Below are 18,054 nucleotides of genomic sequence, written 5' to 3'. Positions count from 1 at the left end.
GGATGGTTTAGGTCCAAACGGACTGTCCAGCAGCAGAAATTCGACTGCAATCTTGGAACACCAAGATCGAACGTTGTGCCGTCGTGATGTCAGCTCTCTTCTCCCATCCACAACTTCTTGAGGCAAACCATTTCACTGGTTAATCATTCTCACTGTCAGGACATTTCTCCTTAATTCTAGCTTGGATCTCTTTTTGTTAAGCTTCACCAGCTGTTTTGAAAGAACTAGACACATAGTTTTAGTACAAATATTTCAGGATAGCAGATATATCCTCCTAAAATACCTCCAAAGCATGTTTTTTTCTGATGGACTCCAACATACATCAAAATGACATACAAAGAAGTTGACACATTAAAATTAAATAGTTCATAAACAAAGCTGTACATTTTCAAGTGTGCTGGGATAAGAGTCATTGCAAATGGACAAAGGACACCATTCATTTATAAATTTCATAATTTCAGTAAACCGGGTGTGGTCAGTGCGTGGTGCATCTGGCCCATGGGCCAGGAGTTTGACAGCCCTGCTCTACAGGGAGGTTAAGTTTTTATTTGCATATTTTGTATAGTATCAAGACTTGGTCAGGCAATAGATGTGCAGTCAGATAGTTCAAGATCTGATAAAGCGATTGTTTGATTTTCAGTAGATTTTTTAATCTTGGTTGTCATTATATGTATTTAAATGATATATAGGTAAGCTACCTAGATTTACATTGGATACTGAATTGTACCAAGTGCCACACAGAATTTCACTTTCCATCTTTGGAAATGTCATATTTTTGGGCAATGACATTCAAAATTTACAAGTAATTCTATTTAATTGCAACATAATGTACCTGGCTCAATCACTCCAGAAAAGTCAGAAGCATATGACAGTTACTAGGATTATTTTATCACAAAAAAACACAATGCAACTGCTTTTATTTTCTTGGTGATTTCCTTTTTTGTTGTTTTGTTTCTTTGGATAGATGAAATAAAAGAAAAGTGGGTTACTAATGAGAATTTGTGAAATATCTGGATTTGCCACTCTAGAATTCCGTAAAAAGACAGATTAATACAGCTTCATCAGAAATTACCCAAATTTTACAAACTATTTGCACTGATGTTTCCTTGTAATGAAGTAGAATAGCAACATACAGGACTATACTCCAGACAATGTCATGAAAAAGCAACAGTCTTATTATTTCAAGTTATTAGAAAATGCATCCCAGAAGCAAAGGTATATCCTTTCATTTTATATTATTTTAAATGTAATGAGTGCCATTGAGGATAAACTTCCAAAAGAAAAAAAACACAAGGAAAATACTATATTTCTTCCTTTCTATTGTATGAATAACTGCCTCTCCATCTCTCTATTTCAGTCTTCCTGACTTGTACATGGTCCATTTTATCAAATTAATCAAGTGCTGATCCAGTGGTTGCGACTGGAATTGACCAATTGGCTTGTCACTGAAGCCTGATATTATGAGCTAAAAGACAGTGACTGATTCAAGGTCACCCAGTCAGCTAAGGTAGGACTTGAACGCAGTCTCCTGGTTTCTGGCCTGGTGCCTTAATTACTAGACCAAACGGGCTCTCTAACAGCTCACCCACATACAGTACCTATTTTGTTCACCCTGATGAAAATGATAAGATGGGAAGGGAGGACAAACCCAGGAGAAATGTCTAGAAAACATGACTTGCTACTGGGCATTATTATTATTAAAATTTTGCATAGATTCTGATTGCTATCAGGTTTTTATTTTGTTTGTTTGTTTTGAACCTAGAACATTATTTAAAACAAAAGTGGGTAAAACACACCCTGGAAAATACCTTGCGGCCAACAGCAGGGTTGTCAGACAGAGGTTCAAAGATATTATCTGGTAATAAAAGATATAGGGTGTAGTTTTATTTAATTATTTTAATGCAAAAGAATAAATGTTAATTTATGTGAGTGATTAAAGAAAAATAGCTCTGCGCACCTGTATCGCCTCAGGGAAGAACGACTAATGCAATTCAGTCAGTCACACTCCAAAGTTAACAGCAACCAGGTTATTTTCATTTTTGCCCCTCCCATCCTTTTCTTCTCATCTCCAAATTCTATGCTCAGTAATTCCAGAAATTATTCTAGCTAGAGACAATGTTTACTAAATTCAAATACAAACTGGCAATAATTGTCCACATTTCTCACATCCATTAGGATTTTTTTCTCCTCACAATGGGAAGATACAGACACCCCCCCACACACACACAAACACACCCACTAAGCCCCGGGTGGGGTGGGGGATTTTGGCTTAGCTCTTGCCTAAGTTCTGAGTTCTGAATATTAGTGAACAATTGGGAGAGCAAGCTCCTTGGCCAGTTAGCAATATAGCCAGGAAACGGGACCCTTGACACATTTAGCATCCCAGGCTGGGGAACATAGCCATGTTTTTAGGACCTTACGAAAGGCTAACAGGGTTGGGGCATTCTGACCTCCAAAGGGAAACTGTTCCATAGAGCAGGGGCCGCTGTGGAAAAAAGCTTGTCTTCTGGTCTACGCCAGCCAACATTCTTTGGCAGACAGCATTATGCTCGACCTGGTTGGACTAGTAGACACTCTTGAAAAAAGGCGATCCGTCAGGTATCTTTTACAAGTATGCTATATATATATAGTGCACTTGGCTTCTTAATAAAACAAGAGTGCCTCATGATAGCCTCTTTTATAAATTATGAAATATAAACTAGATGCTGTTGAATGCACTCACAGTTGGTTCAGCAAAGGCACACAAATTGTGCTCATTAATGGCTCTATTTCAGGCATAGGGCTCTGTCTTGGGCCCTATGATTTTCAATGTTTTAATTAATCACTTGGATAAGGAAGATGAGGGAATATTTACCAGGTTTGCAAATGACACAAAGTTGAGAGGGGTGGCTAATACTTTAAATAATACACAGAAAATTTAGAAGGATCTAAGGTTTGAGTGGTGGGTTGACACGAATAGGGTGGAATTTAGTAGAGAGAAGTGTAAAAAATTGCAACTGGCTGGGGAAAAAGGTACAAGTATAGGATGGAAGAGATTTCGCTTGGCAAAAATACTTGTAGTTCACAAGGATACCTAGCTTCTTTTCACAAGTTAAATGTGAGCCAGCAGCATGAAGCAGCTGCTGAAAAGATAAATGTTAACTTGAGATGCACGAACAGGACCAGAGAGTTTAGATTACAGGGAAGGAAGTGCTGGTAAACACATCCTTAAGAAAGAGGTGATCCTGTCAACATTTATAGAAGTAGCGGTCTGACCCATCCTGAAAAAGCCATCACTAGACAATCACTTCCTAGACAATTTTGGTCCTGTCTCTACCTTTCCCATTTTTAAGGAAGATTGTTGAGAAAGTTGTCACAGTTCTGCTATATAAAACCATGGAGGAAACAGATTATCTGGACCCCTGGACCTTCACTCAAGTTTCAGGCCCATTCATGATACAGAAATGGTCCTGGTCACACTTGTGGATGACCTCTGGCAAGAGCAAAATAGAAGTAGTGGACCTGTCCTTGCTCTTTTTGACTTCTCAGCAGGTTTCAATACCACAGATCATAGTATCCTTCTGGACTGGCTTCAGTGGTTAGTTAGACAGAGCACAGTTTTGTGCTAGTTCTTATTCCTCCAGGTACTGTAGGCTCTAAGCAGAGTTTTTGAAGGGAGACATGTAGCTAACAGCTCCTGCTTGTGGAATAGCAATAGCAATAGCACTTAGATTTGTATACTGCTTCACAGTGCTTTACAGCCCTTTCTAAGCAAACAACAAAAAATCCTCAAAGGGCAGCCTCAAACGACCACCACGTTTTTTTCTGCCATCAATTTTCTATGTTTTTCTCTTTCCATATTGTAGTTTTGTAATATAATTAAATGGATTTTCATTAAGATTATGATAATTATCATTTTAAAGTTATCAAATAAATGGAGAAAATTGTGTTAAAGATATTTTATTTTTTACATTTTACCAGATACAAGTTTTGCACATATCAACATATTCTTATGAAACAAAGATGATGGAGAACTAAGCACTCTCAAACCCAGAGTGAATTGGAAAATTGAAGCAAAGTTCATTTGATTTTCCTTTGATTTAAATGTTTACAATCTCTCTTGCTCATATATATATATATATATATATATATATATATATATATATATATATATATATATATATATATATATATATATATATATATATACACAAAATATATACAATGAAATTGGTTAAAACAATTATTTCTCCTAATTTGTATTCTTTTCCTTTTCATTTATTTAATCAATTGTTATATTGCTCACTCACCAAGCAACTCTGGGAAATTAAGAAGGGTTAAAAATATCAAAGAATAGAAAATTGCAAAATAATTAAATGTAATATTGTAAAATATTCTTTAATGAGGACCAGATACATGAGGTGTATCTGGTCATTTGATTTCCTGATTCACCTTTGGGGAGAATTAGGGCTTCAGTGCCTTCTTAATGGCTAGCAGGAATGAGGCTCATTGAAATTTGGGAAGGAGAACGTTCCATATGGCCTCTTCTTGTCAAGTCAACATTATTTCTTTTTCTTTTTTTTTTGAAAGCACTCTCAAATAGGAAACAGATTACTGAAGAAAATCTGTGTTCTGCTATAACTCAGTTCTATCAAGCATGTTATGCTTTGCTTGATTACACTAAGAAAAATTGGAAACAGTTTATAGAGATATGGAAAGCTGACAGAACTTAATTAATAGCATAGTAATTGAAATAAACATAAAGGTTCACTAGACTAAGATAAATTAGAAATCAAGTATTCAATTTGTGTTCAATATGGTTAAACTATCAGTAATAATAAAACAAGTATAATAAACAGCTGTTTCAATTCACTAGAGGAATACCAATATTATAATTATCTATAAAATATTAAGAGTCTTTTATGGAGAGCTGCTTGTTTGCTTTGTTGCTTTTAAAAAACTGTGTATGAACTGTCAAGCCCAATGGTCAGTCAAACATGAGATAACAGAAATTGAGCCTAAAGCATGTCACCTATTGTTATATGGGTAGAAAATGGAGTTAGGGTTAACACTGTCAACACCCAGGTAAATGAGAACTAATGAGATATACATATGCTGATCTTGTTGTATTCGGGTCTTTTCCCGTGTAAGATTGAGATTGTCTTGGCAACGTTTCAGCGAGGTCTCACTCGCCATCTTCAGGCTGCTGTTTTGGGCTTAAAGCATGATCGGAGCTACCATCCCTCTACAAACCTTGGTGGGGGAGGGTGGAGTGCTGGCCTCATTTCAGCAAGTGGATTGATTGGCTGGGTGGCTGTATCATGATTGGTAGATTGGTGCTGATTGGTGCTGACTGTGGGTGCATTGTTGTTTTGGGTTGTAACGGCCTGGGTGGTGGGTTTGGCTCATTTGTTTACCAGGGCTGGTTTCCAGATGTCTGGTAGGCAGGAGGTATCATCACGTTTATTCATGTTGTGCGGGTATTTCTCTATTTTGATAGCTTCCATAATTATTCTCTTGTTGAAGTGTTCAGTTTTGGAGATTAACCTGGTTCCTTCAAAATTAATTTCATGTCCTGTAGCTTTAAGGTGCTAGAAAAGGGAGGAAGTTTTTTCTTTTTTTCTTACTGCGTTCTTGTGTTCTGCGATGCGTACATTTATTCTCCTGTTCATTTGTTCTATGTATGTTGCAGAGCAGATTTTGCATGGTATTTCGTAGACTCCTTGGTTTTCTAGCTGGATTTTGTCTTTGGGGTTTCTTAAGATGTTGGCTATTTTTTGGTCAGTGTTGAGGGCTGTCTTGATATTGTGTTTGTGGAGAATTCTCTCATATATATATGAGAGAATATATATATGAGCCAAGGTGGCGCAGTGGTTAAATGCAGCACTGCAGGCTACTGCTAGATCAGCAGTTCAGCAGTTCAGCGGTTCAAATCTCACCAGCTCAGGGTTGACTCAGCCTTCCATCCTTCCGAGGTGGGTAAAATGAGGACCCAGATTGTTGGGGGCAATATGCTGACTCTCTGTAAACCGCTTAGAGAGGGCTGAAAGCCCTATGAAGCGGTATATAAGTCTACTGCTATTGCTATTGCTATATATATATGTGTGTATGTTATATTTGTGCTGATAAATAAATAGAGTGGAAGTGTGACCTTCCTCCCATATTTGGGCATACCAGGGGTTGTGACTTTAATATATATATATATATATATATATATATATATATATATATATATATATATATATATATATATATATATATATATATATATATATATATATATATATTCGTAGATTTTATATATGAATGAACGATGCCTATTGGTGACAAAAGTGATTCCAGCATTATAACATTCTGAATGTTAATCAGAGTCAAATAAACTATGCTTTAAACAATTTCTTTCTATTCAAGAACATGGAAATAAAAAGTACTATGTATAACAGAAACAAAATAGGAGAAACTTCTACATTTCTTCTTAAGGAGGTTGTGACTCAGTTAACTTTATTTAGATTGGCTAAATAGCCAGCCTTGTACACACTAAGAATGTAAAACAGTATTTTCTACACCTTATTTTCTAGGCTATATATCACAAGTTTTTTAAACATTATTTATTGAATAAGCTACAGTTTGTTTTTTTCGTGTAACAGCTTAAGCAAAATTTGAATGTAACCCTTTACAATTAAGTATTGTTGATGAACCCAGTCATTGTTTTACATAAAAAGAAATATTTATCTTATATATTTTTCTCTTTCTTGAAAAAAAATTCAAAACAGAAAAAACATATATATGACCGAAGAGTTAAATATTTTGGTTAAAAGCCCGATGAAACTAAAATTAACACTTACTTGCAGGTTAACCTGTATAAAACTACTGAGACACACTGATAAGATTCATACAGCCTTGCTATATCAATTGCTTAAGTATGATTTACTAAATAAACCACAACGGGCTGCATTAAAGATATGCTAAGCTAATTAGTTATGCTAATTTTAAGGGCTAATGTGATAAATGAAGCCAAACATTAATTTTCTTTCAATATTATACATTCTTGGCAGTTCAACTCTTTTTCTAGATGTCCAGAAGAGTAAGATAAGATAATATTATACTCAAATGTTATCCAGCCATGAAACATACTGGCTGATCTTTGAAGAACCTAAATGATATCACAAAGTTGCAATAAATTTGAGAATGAAAAAGAACAACAAACAATACAATGACTTATTTGGAGGAAAGATGCAATATAATCGCCATAAGTAAATTTAAAACACAATGAATACTACCATATCATTCTTAATTAAGACATTCCTTGTTATGAGTAATGGGACAGGATATTTCAAATACCTAACAATTTTATTAGAGAATACATGAACTTATCATCTTAGCACACTCACTGTGAGATCTGCAACTATGAGATATTTTAGTGTGCTTAATTTGTATACTAAAAATAAAAACATACAATGATTTGTTTAAATTTTTGAAAGAGTACTTTTTACAATTTTACATAATTAATACAATATTCCACTGGCACAAATAGAGCTGTGTTTTTCCAAAACTCCTTGGTTTTCCAACAGTATTAGCTCTAGGTAAAAGCCTGAGATAATGATGTATGTGACTTGGTATATATTTAGTGTATATAGTTTATACATATATTTCATGGTAATTGTTCCACTTCAAGTATTTCTCAGATACACAAGTTTAAAGTTTATGGCTGATGGTTCTCAGCCAGCAGAAACTGGTATCAATTTCCCAAATTGTTACTTCCTTGCAAGAGTGTAGAGATTCAGTTTAATTTTTTTTTCTTTTTCCATTTTAAATCTCAATAAATTTATGATAACTTTATCTTTCTGGATAATTCACGCATCCATTTAATTATATTAAGCTTCTCAAAACATACTTAAATGGAAGGACTTTTATATGAACAAATTTACTTTCTCGTGCCTGATTCTACATGAATACAAAGAAAAATAATTTGTTTGCTTGTATATCACCTTTATTATTTTTACAAATAGCATAGCTGATAGATACTCCTTTCTCCTACTTTCCCCAAAACAACAACCCTGTAAGGTGAGTTGGGCTAAGAGTAACTGGCCCAAGTTCAGCTAATTAGCTTTCATGGTTAAGATGGGACTTGAACTCATGGTCTCCAGCTTTTCAGATTGGTGCCTTAGCTACTAGACCAAATTGCCTCTTGGGTTAAAAGTTTTGTAGAAAACAAACTTTTGGGAATGGTGACAATAATCTCTATAGAACAGTTGAGCAGCTTCTTACATTTAGCTATTCATGTCTGCCTACCAGATAAGAATACCTACCGCCACTGTATAAATGCAGCTAGAGAAGATAGGGAACAAGTTAATGAATCATAGAATTATTAAGGAATATTACTCAGAGAAAGGGTATACCCAATAGAAGTAATGTCAGAAAAAGGAAGCCTCCGAGTGAAGGATGTTAAAAGATGTTAAGGATGTTAAAAAACAAAAACAAAAGATCTGCATACATACAAAATTAAAATATGAAAAGGAGATCAATGTAGCTGCTACAATATGATGGCAAAATGTAAGAAGTCAACAGAGGAATGCCAAAACAACTCTTAGTTCATCTCAGCTAAGGATAAGGTGACATAATTATGGGGGGAAAGGTTGAAGGGGCAGGAATGCAGTTTGAGATTTCTGGAAACATAATCAGGCCAAATATATTTATTCTGAATGAGACCAGATATATCCTATGCCAAACATTTATGTATTTTTTAAGAAATATTGTTGAATGATTGCAGAAGACTAAATGTTCTATTCTTCAAAAAAGTGAAAACGGATCTAAGTAACTATAATCCAGTCAGTCTGACATCAGTACCTTGGATGAGTCTAGAGCAGGAGTTTTCAAATCTTTCCACTCTGTGGGAGCTTGTTAGTTTAAAAAAAAGTTTCTGGGGCTTCTGATGAAGGGTAAATTGTTTAGTGAAAGAAAACTGTCTTTGTTCATGTCTCTCTTTATTTGCCTTTAGTCACTCATGGAAGCCATCAAGTTCCCATGGAATTCTAGGAACACAATTTGAAAAGCTCTGTTCAACAATAGCAGATCATAAACTGCCCCCTTTCTCCTCTATTTGCCTTTTATGTTACTGTTAATTTTATTTTGATGAGAACCAAATAATGATGCTGAAACAGTATATGTGAAAAATGCCTTGATTTTCATTCTAACCATATCATATTTCTAGATCCCAGAAACAGTACTTAAGAATATTAATTAATATTAACAATATGCTTAATATTCTTATTAATATCATCCTGCACAAATATTTTCCTACACTCTTAATTTTGAGCAGTGGTTGTGTCACTATGACCTTTAGAGAACAAAGAACAGTACAGTTGGCAGGATTATAGCTTATCTGAAACATATTATCACAATACTTTATTACTTTTTCTTTGTGCATATTTGCCCTCTCTTTTTCATCTATGACAATATCAAGTTTGACTCCAAATGGCTATAGAGGGAATATATGAGTAATGTTCCAAAAATATGTCCCAACATAACAACTAGAACACACTGAATTAATCAGGGTATGAGCCAGTAGAGTATTTTTGTCTTGGCAGCTAATATCCTACAGGCAAAGTCAAAGTAATAATCAGGTAATATAACCTGATGTTTCAGAAGATGAAAACAGTACATTTACGAGAACATTCAAACTTATTTGATAGCTGTCATAAGTTTATTATAGCTTTAAAAGTTTATTTATTATCTATTGGTTGATATGTAGATTTATAATTTTATTACTACTTTATCCTATATGGCATATGGCCTGCCTAGAAGTTACAATCTCATTACCCAAGACTAGTTTCTCTGAATTTTGTGGGATTTATTTGTATGCAAGACAGCCAGTATGGTATAGTGGTTAGGGCATCAGACTAGAAAGAAGGAAAACATGAATTCTAGTACCACTTTAAGCACAAAGCCAGCTGGATGACCTTAGGCCACTTTCTCTCAGTCCTAGGGAGGCGGCAATGGCAAACCACATCTGAAAAATCTTGCCAAAAAACTGCAAGGACTTGTTCAGGCAACCTATGAGAATCTGGGGAAAAATTGTATGCAAGCACACTACAAAAAACTAAAAATACAATTGGTTGGCATAACAAAAGGTCATCATGGCTACCATTTTCAGCCATTGGGATTTCTGTACTCTCTGTTTAAAGTTTTGGAAGCTAAATCCAAAATAGCAGTGTCTAATGTAAAAAAAGGAAACTAAAAAGAAGAAAAGCATACATTTAAAATGCAATGATTTAAAGAGTATAATTTTTTGTACTTTAGATTGCTTGCATTAAAATGCATCTTATTATTTCCACAACCACAGGAATCAGTTGCAGCAGCTCCATTTCTTATATACACAGTTTGTCATAATACATGTAGAAATCAAAATAGTGCAATGCATGTTATCATTTGCTTCTCTTGTTCCAGCTGCTCGTATTTTGTTCCAGATGCTCATATCACAATAAGCATGTTTAGAATGGCAACTTTAAGATACTATATATAATCTTCAAAAAACTAGTTTCGGAACAGCTATTGTTTATGTTCATACTACATGTTTACTGTCAGTGCTAATTCATGGCTAGCTGAACCATGTTTCTCTCCAAGAATCCAACTGTCTGCACTTTCTGTACACATTGAACAATAAATTAAACACACTAGTTAGATTCACAAAATATCCTGAGCAATACATTCTCTAATTATATCTTAGCTCAATACAGTATGTTATGGGACAAACAGTTTGGTCCTAGTCCTGCCTTAGGCATGAAACCAGCTGGGTGACTTTGGGCCAGTCATTATCTCTCCGCTCTAGGAAGAAGGCAATGGCAAACCACTTCCAAAAACTGTTGCCAAGAAAGCTGCATGGACTTGTCTATGAAGTCACCAGAAGTTAAGACTAACTTGAAGGTATGCCTGCTCACATACATACTGTACTGTACATGCAAAAATCAGTATTTCAGATTAACTTGTTTTAGGTTACAGCATTTTTAATGCTTATTCTATTCAAGAATGCAAAATAGACCACAGACCAGAACTGGAATAGAACTCTAAGTATCTCCTTAATAACTCTCTGACATCAGATTAACTGAAAGAATGCTTATGTATTTTCAGTTGAACAAATACTTTTAGCCTTTTCATATTCATATTTGACATCATAATATAGCAACTGGGATCAGACAAACAGTCCAAAAAGAGAAATAGAAATTTTTGCCAATACCATTCTCTGCTTTGCAGGATTTTGTGTGACTCACCATCAATCCCATCACAACTATTCAGAGGAGGAGGGGGTCCTTTTCATTGCCTAGAAAAATGAGGCTTGGTGTGTCATTCCGTAGATAAAGTTACAATACATGGTATATGTTGCTGATCTAGGACATGTGTTCTGAGTCTGTACAATCTGGGAGTGTTTTACCACTAAGAACAACATGGTCAAACAGAATCTAAATTAAGAACAAAAGCATTTCTCAGTCTTGAGCTCAACTGAAAACAAACACTTTTGTGTTTTTAGCTAGCATAACAAAGACAACACATTGCTTCCTGAAGCTACCAAGCAACCTTGTTTATAGTCATTCTCTCATTTGTTTTTGTATCAAATACAGACTGTTTTCATTCATGGTAGCCAGTCAGTAGAATCAAGCATAAGTTAATAGTTGGCATACTACTGATAAGTAAATGTATAGTTGCAATGGAAGTATTTTTTTCCCTTTACTATTCTAACTACTGAATGGATTCACAGCAATAAGCCATGATGTTGACTTTTACTTTGAATATTATGTCATCTTTTTAAAATTCAGTCTATGAATCTGGCTGGTGTGTTCAACAAATCATAGTTTCAAATCTCCTGAGTTAGTATGATGAATAGTTCAGCCAAAGGTTGGATTCTTAAAGATCACCTAGTCCAATCCCTTACAACATGAAGAATCTGCTTTAAAGCCTAGTAACATACAATCCGCTCTTTTTTATGGTACAAAAAATACAATCAGAAAGTTCTTTCTAATATGTCACTGAAATTCTTTTGATGGTATCAGTTGGCTTTTAAATATCTTCTCTGTGGAACTACATCCATTTCCTTTAACACTGCTGCATAGAATTTGCTTGCCAAACCCAATCTGTCAATTTTTCTTTGAACATGTTCCTAATTGCCAAAAAGCATTGCTCAATTATGCAGACTACTCCAAGTGAAGCTTGATCAAAGTGAAATAAAATTACAATATCATTTCTCATGATCAGGACATTATACTTTTGTTGATACAGCTAAGAGCTGCATTTGCCTAAATCAGACTTAACAGTTACTAAAATCCTGAGTTCTTTTTCTTACATATTAGTAAGAAATATTAGTGTCTATAGAGATTTTCAGTCATCCAGATCATGGTTGTCCCAAAGGTGTTTTTTTCAAAACAAAACTGGACTTTGTTTTTCTTTGAAGATGTTTCCCTTCCCATCCAAGAAGCTTCTTCAATTCTGTCTGAATGGCTGGAGGATGGAAGGATTTAGATATTACATATTAGTGCTTTTCACACAGTGCTATCATTTTTGCTTCCATTATTTCAGGTTTTTATCCAAGATATGTACTGTTTGAGGTTGAACAGCAGATAGTGCCATGCCCATTGCATATACAACGGAATGGCAGTTGAATTATTTTTCGATATGGTAACAGAAGGGCATTCTTCACTGTACAGGATGATGACAGAAAATAGGTTTTTGGTATATTTTCCATCTTAAATATTTTGAAAATATTTTCTTTCGGACTATGAAAGAGCTAAGCAAATTAATTAGCTGAATATATACCGCATTTGAAAATAATGGGGAAAATTAAAAGCACTTAGTTACAATAATGACTGATTTAATCTGGATCTAACTCAGTCTTTGGCTTTATAAAACCAATTGTGTAACCATGATTTATTAGCTAGCAATAGCACTCAGGCTTATATACCACTTTACAGTGCTTTTATAGCCCTCTCTAAGCGGTTTAGCATATTGCCCCCAACAATCTGGGTCCTCATTTTACCAACCTCGGAAGGATGGAAGGCTGAATCAACCTTACTGCACAACAAATGTCTGGTTTCATTGCTGCTATGCCATAAACAATGGTTTAAAAATCATACTAGTGACATTCCCATGATGCATTAAATACAAACAACCCAAATGGGTTTGGTATGCTGCAGCAACCCAGACAGCAGATATAACTAAATTAGCATATTACTAGTTTTATTTAACTGAGATAAATAACATGCTTATGTTAATTACTTAATTACATGAAGATAGGTGGCAAGCTAGAAAGGAAGGAAAACATGACATGCATAGACACAGTGCTTCAGGACCTGGTTTTCAGGTACTATATTGAAAGTCAAAAACTCTCTGGCTGGTAATGGCAGAAAAACACCAATTCCTCAGCATTTCCTTTTAGTAAGAGAGCACATCATCTCTGGCACTGACTAGACCCAAGCTCTATAAAATGCAGAGCTTCTCTGGCAGGGATTCATGTTCTCACATGTCCACAGTTGGCACAAGATAAAGGAAAAAGGATTCTAGTAGAGAGAGGAAGGAAAGGAACTTAACTCAAGAGAGAAAATAATTAAAAGTTTCAAAATTGCTCTATGAAGAGTAAGCCCTCAATTAGAGATGGAATATATAAACCGCTTCACTGAAAAGGCCAAGTTTCATCAAAGGAACCAAGAATTCAAGGCTGAGAAACAGAATCAAACATGGTGTAGCTAACAATGTGAACTTTGAGTCAGAAAGTTCCTGGATGAATAGCCCAAAAAATTCACAAACAGGCCCCAGGAAAATCATTATACCTGAACTCTGGCATCTAAAATGTGATTACAATAGAAGATAATATGTTAGCGCAGGATTGAATAACTATCACATTTTCTAAAGTCCTTGGTGCCTTCTGAGCAGATGTGGTATTCAGCAGGTTCTGACCAGTTCTGGAGAACTGGTAGCGGAAATTTTGAGTAGTTTGGAGAACAAGTAAATACCACCTCTGACTGGCCCTGCCCCCAGCTATTCTCTGCCTCCCAAGTCCCAGCGGATGGAGAAGAAATAGGGATTTTGCAGTAACCTTCTCCTGGAATGGGGAGGGAATGGAGATTTTACAGTATCCTTCCTCTGCCACGCCACCAAGCCATGCCACACCCACCAAGCCATGCCACACCCACTAAGCCATGCCCACAGAACCGGTAGTAAAAAAAATTGAATCCCACCACTGCCTCTGACTTTAGTGATTACTTAACTGATGATGTTATCTAATCCAGTAATGAAATGTTTGCAAGCAATCAACCTAGCTCAGAGCACCAAGCACTCCAGAAAATGTGATAATTGTTGGCCTAATTTACAGCGCTGTTGTAAGTAATACAGGTAGTCCTTGACTTACAACCACAATTGAGACCAGAATTTCAATTGCTAAGCAAGTTGATTGTTAATTGACTCATGCCCAATTTTATGACTTTTGCCACATTTGGTAAGGAAATCACTTACCAAACTGAATCACATGCTCATTAAGTGAATCCGACCTCCCCCATCAGAAGCCAGCTGGAAAGGTTGCAAATAGGGTTCACATGTCTCTGGGATATTGCAACTGTTGTAAATACATGCTGGTTGCAAAGTGCCCAAATTTTGATCATATGACTGTGGAAATGCTGCAATGGTTAGAAGTGTGAGAACAAGTTCTTATAACTTTGAACATTCACTAAAAGAATGGATGTACATCAATTGGATGTACTTATACTTAAATTGTATTTTACAACTGCACTTGTACTTAAATTATATTTCACAAAAACTAAGCACATTTTGCAAAAACTGAGCAACATTTTAGAAGTTATTTCACTATCTAATTTCTATATTGGTAACATCCTTAACTTCAGCAATTAGTTTTGACTCCCTACATATCAATACTTCCTGTTTAAATAATTGCATATTAACTGTTTTTATTTCAAATAAACCTGATTTTCCTTCTGCAAGGAAGTTGATGGGGCAAGCGGTTCTGTTTGTGGAAACAGCGCCTGGGGAATAAAGGTTGTTATATTATTCCTTATTAAACAAAGCAACTGACATTGCAACTTCTCATTACCAATGAAAAGTAATTTTTGAACCGTCAACTTCTACAAATATATTGAACATAAATGTTGTGGTGAGTAAAGAAAAGATATGCACAGAAATATGTTTTGTCGTACTAATTAAATGCCATATAGAAAGTATTGCGAACATGGAATATTCATTACAACACAGCAGAAGGGATTTTGGGAGCACCCATTTAACTTGCATGACTTTTGTGTGCATGTGACAAAGTGTGTTTATAAGATAGTTTACTCATCCCCAAAAGGAAGCTGAGTTAAGCATCTCTTCAAAGAACACCTGATATGACAGCCCTGGGCAACAAACAGTCTGAATAAGATTAACTTGATTTGGTTTGATTTGGTTACCTATAGTCTCACAGCCAAATAATATTAGCAAGACCTTGAGAAATACAATAAAGCACCTGGAGGAGGGTTGCTATTCTCTTTAAAGAATGCTGTTTGAACAACTGTAAGTCAATGCCAAAAAACATTCAAAGGTGTTTTTCCAAACCTTGCTTACTTTCACTAGATTCACAGGAAACAAAGAATGATTCAACAACTTAAAAAAAATAGTATTCCCCCACTTGAGCCCCCAAGATATAAAGTACAATGTTAACATTACAAGACACTCTAAATGGCAGAGAGGCAATTTAATGACTAAGATTTCCCTTTCTCAACAGAGATTCAATTTTGAAATATTAGATTTTAAGTTCCACATACAACAGAAATGTTAAGATTAAAATTAAACTTTTTTCTATTTATTTCTCTTAATATTAGTCAACTATGTACATTTTATAGTTGAAGTTGTTTGCAGAATAATTTATTAATAAGGCAATCTTTATTTTATGGTTTTCTAATTGTTTTACCTGTGAAGACCAAAGTGACATGCGAAATATTGATTTGGCTTTAACTTTTTGTTGAGACAGAGAACTCAAAATGATGTTGATCCACTCAAAAACCCACTACCACTTCTAGGTGACTGTTAATCTAAATGTCTATACTATAGGCAACAAAACCTAGTAAAAGGCATTAGAATGACTAATGGCCCGGTATCCCAACCATCTATTCAACTGACAGCTAGATGGCTGGGGTGTACGAAAAAATTAGCCATCTTCATTCCAATTCTGTTTCTAATTCACTCCCCAACACTCAAGAAGAGAAGGAAATTGAATAATAATGATGATGGTGCCTAGCATTTCCTATTTTAGCAGGTCCTCTTCAGACATCTCTATGTCCAAAGGCCAGAAGAGCATCTTAAGCTTGTTTGTATGATACAAACTGTCTGCTACATCCTAATTCAGGTAGAATACATAACTACTGAGATAATTTTGAAAATTTTGTACATTCCTGAGACAAAATAACTAGGGTTCACAGAAGACAACAACCCAATTAAATAAGTGCAGTTACACAGAGTAGACATTAGGAGGAGGGGGATGGATGAAAATGATAAAGTATTTAGTTATTAAGCATTTTTATAGATATTTTATAATAGTAAATGAAATTTCCTGCAGTGACTAGATTGCCACATTGTATTAAGCCATAATTTGCTGATCTATGATTTACTAATTAAACCCCAATTGGTGGGCTCCCACATTGCACCAAGACATATTATATTGCAATTCATTTAATTTAGGGTTATGTGAACCCAGGAAACAGGTGTTGGGTAGATCTTACAACTGTGCCAAGATTCAACAAACTATGGCTTATCAATATGTGAATCAGGCCACTTCCTCAGAAGCACCACTGTCCAGAGGACCAGGTGATAAACAATCACTCCTTTAGGATGTTATTGTAACATAGCCTTTCTTTCTTCCTCTTTCTTTCTCTTTTGTGTTCCAACCATCTCATCTAGGGGCGACTCACGGCAGCTTACCAACATTAAAACCAGTAACCATTAAAAGGATAAAGAAATAAATAATGGCAATTTATCATTAAAAGAGGGAGAAGGGAGAAGGGAGCACAAAGTACATGGGGACAGGTGCATGTGTGTGTGGGGGGGAGTGTCTTCTTTAATCCTAGGGCCACATCCAGAATGATATTATTGCAATAGTCCAACACTGGAAGTTTTTAAGAAGATGTTGGATAGCCATTTGAAGTGGCGTAGGGTTTCCTGCCTAAGCAGGAGGTTGGACTAGAAGACCTCCAAGGTCCCTTCCAACTCTGTTATTCTAAATTTCAATATAAGTAAATATTTATTACTTCAAATGGTTATATTCCAGTTTCCTCTTCACAGCACAATTTAGTCCCAAGCTCCGAGACCGAACAAGTACTTCCATTGACACGTTTGATGCTGCCAGTCCCCTTAAAAGATGATATCTCCACCTCGGTTGGCAGAGGAAGATACCGACCGGGCAAGTGGGCTGGCAAACCGACAGCCCCAACCCCACCCACTCAAGCCAGCAAACGGCGAGGTCATTGTACTCTGCGCCGCAGGGGAAACAGGCTCCGCCGTAGGCACATCATCCCAGGCAAGAAAGGACCGAGGGAGCCCAAAATCAATACTTCCTCCCTCCCTCCCGGGAAGGCAACCTTCGTCCTATGGCGAGAACGGAGAAGCTATTTGCATCTCCATCACTTCTCCCCACCCCCCATGCGCTCCTCCTTCCCCCTCCTTCATCCACACCTCCTCCGTCTCCTCTTCCCACCGCGCCCGCTGGAACCTCACCCAGATACTCGAGCCCCGGCTGAGAGAGGCGATCCGCGTTCAGCATCCTTTCCACCGTCTCACTCTCGGCCGCCGGGCCGTTTCTAGGACACCAGACGCTGCCGCGAGGAAAATAACTTCCGGACAGAAACAAGACCCGGCCGTCGGAATCCCGGAGGAAGAGGATCTTGGTTGCACCAGGAATTGTCTTTCTTCTCCCAGGCTCTTGCTCGGTTTCCCTTGGGTCGGGTAGAGCCGGCTGCTTTGTAAAATAATCTCTCTCTTTTCTTTTTTTTTGAGACTTGTTTTTGCTTTTGCATAGGGTTCATTTTCACAGCCGAAGGTGCTTCAGTAGAA

The 18,054-nt window shown here is 36.2% G+C and overlaps 1 protein-coding gene across 2 annotated transcripts in view; it reads right to left on the bottom strand.

The window, feature by feature from the left end:
* The window catches only part of CSTPP1 (centriolar satellite-associated tubulin polyglutamylase complex regulator 1), a 138,845-nt gene extending 121,025 nt beyond the window's left edge, over nt 1–17,820 (bottom strand). The window contains exon 1 of one of the 2 annotated variants that reach the window (XM_087720481.1): nt 17,719–17,820. Coding sequence is in view for 1 of the 2 variants with exons in the window: in XM_087720488.1 (XP_087576614.1) it covers nt 17,719–17,764 (46 nt within the window). In the remaining variant the exon portion in view is untranslated. The remainder of the gene's footprint in view (nt 1–17,718) is intronic. The other variant, XM_087720488.1, reaches the window with a different exon arrangement.
* Between the last annotated feature and the right edge of the window lie 234 nt (nt 17,821–18,054).

The sequence above is a fragment of the Thamnophis sirtalis genome, unplaced genomic scaffold (genome assembly GCF_051295495.1).
Source record: "Thamnophis sirtalis isolate CommonGarterSnake01/CBP01778 unplaced genomic scaffold, rThaSir2_p1.2 scaffold_1, whole genome shotgun sequence".
Taxonomy (NCBI): Eukaryota; Metazoa; Chordata; class Lepidosauria; order Squamata; family Natricidae; genus Thamnophis; species Thamnophis sirtalis.
Note: the sequence above shows the minus strand (reverse complement) of the source record. Positions and strands in the feature narration are given on the sequence as shown.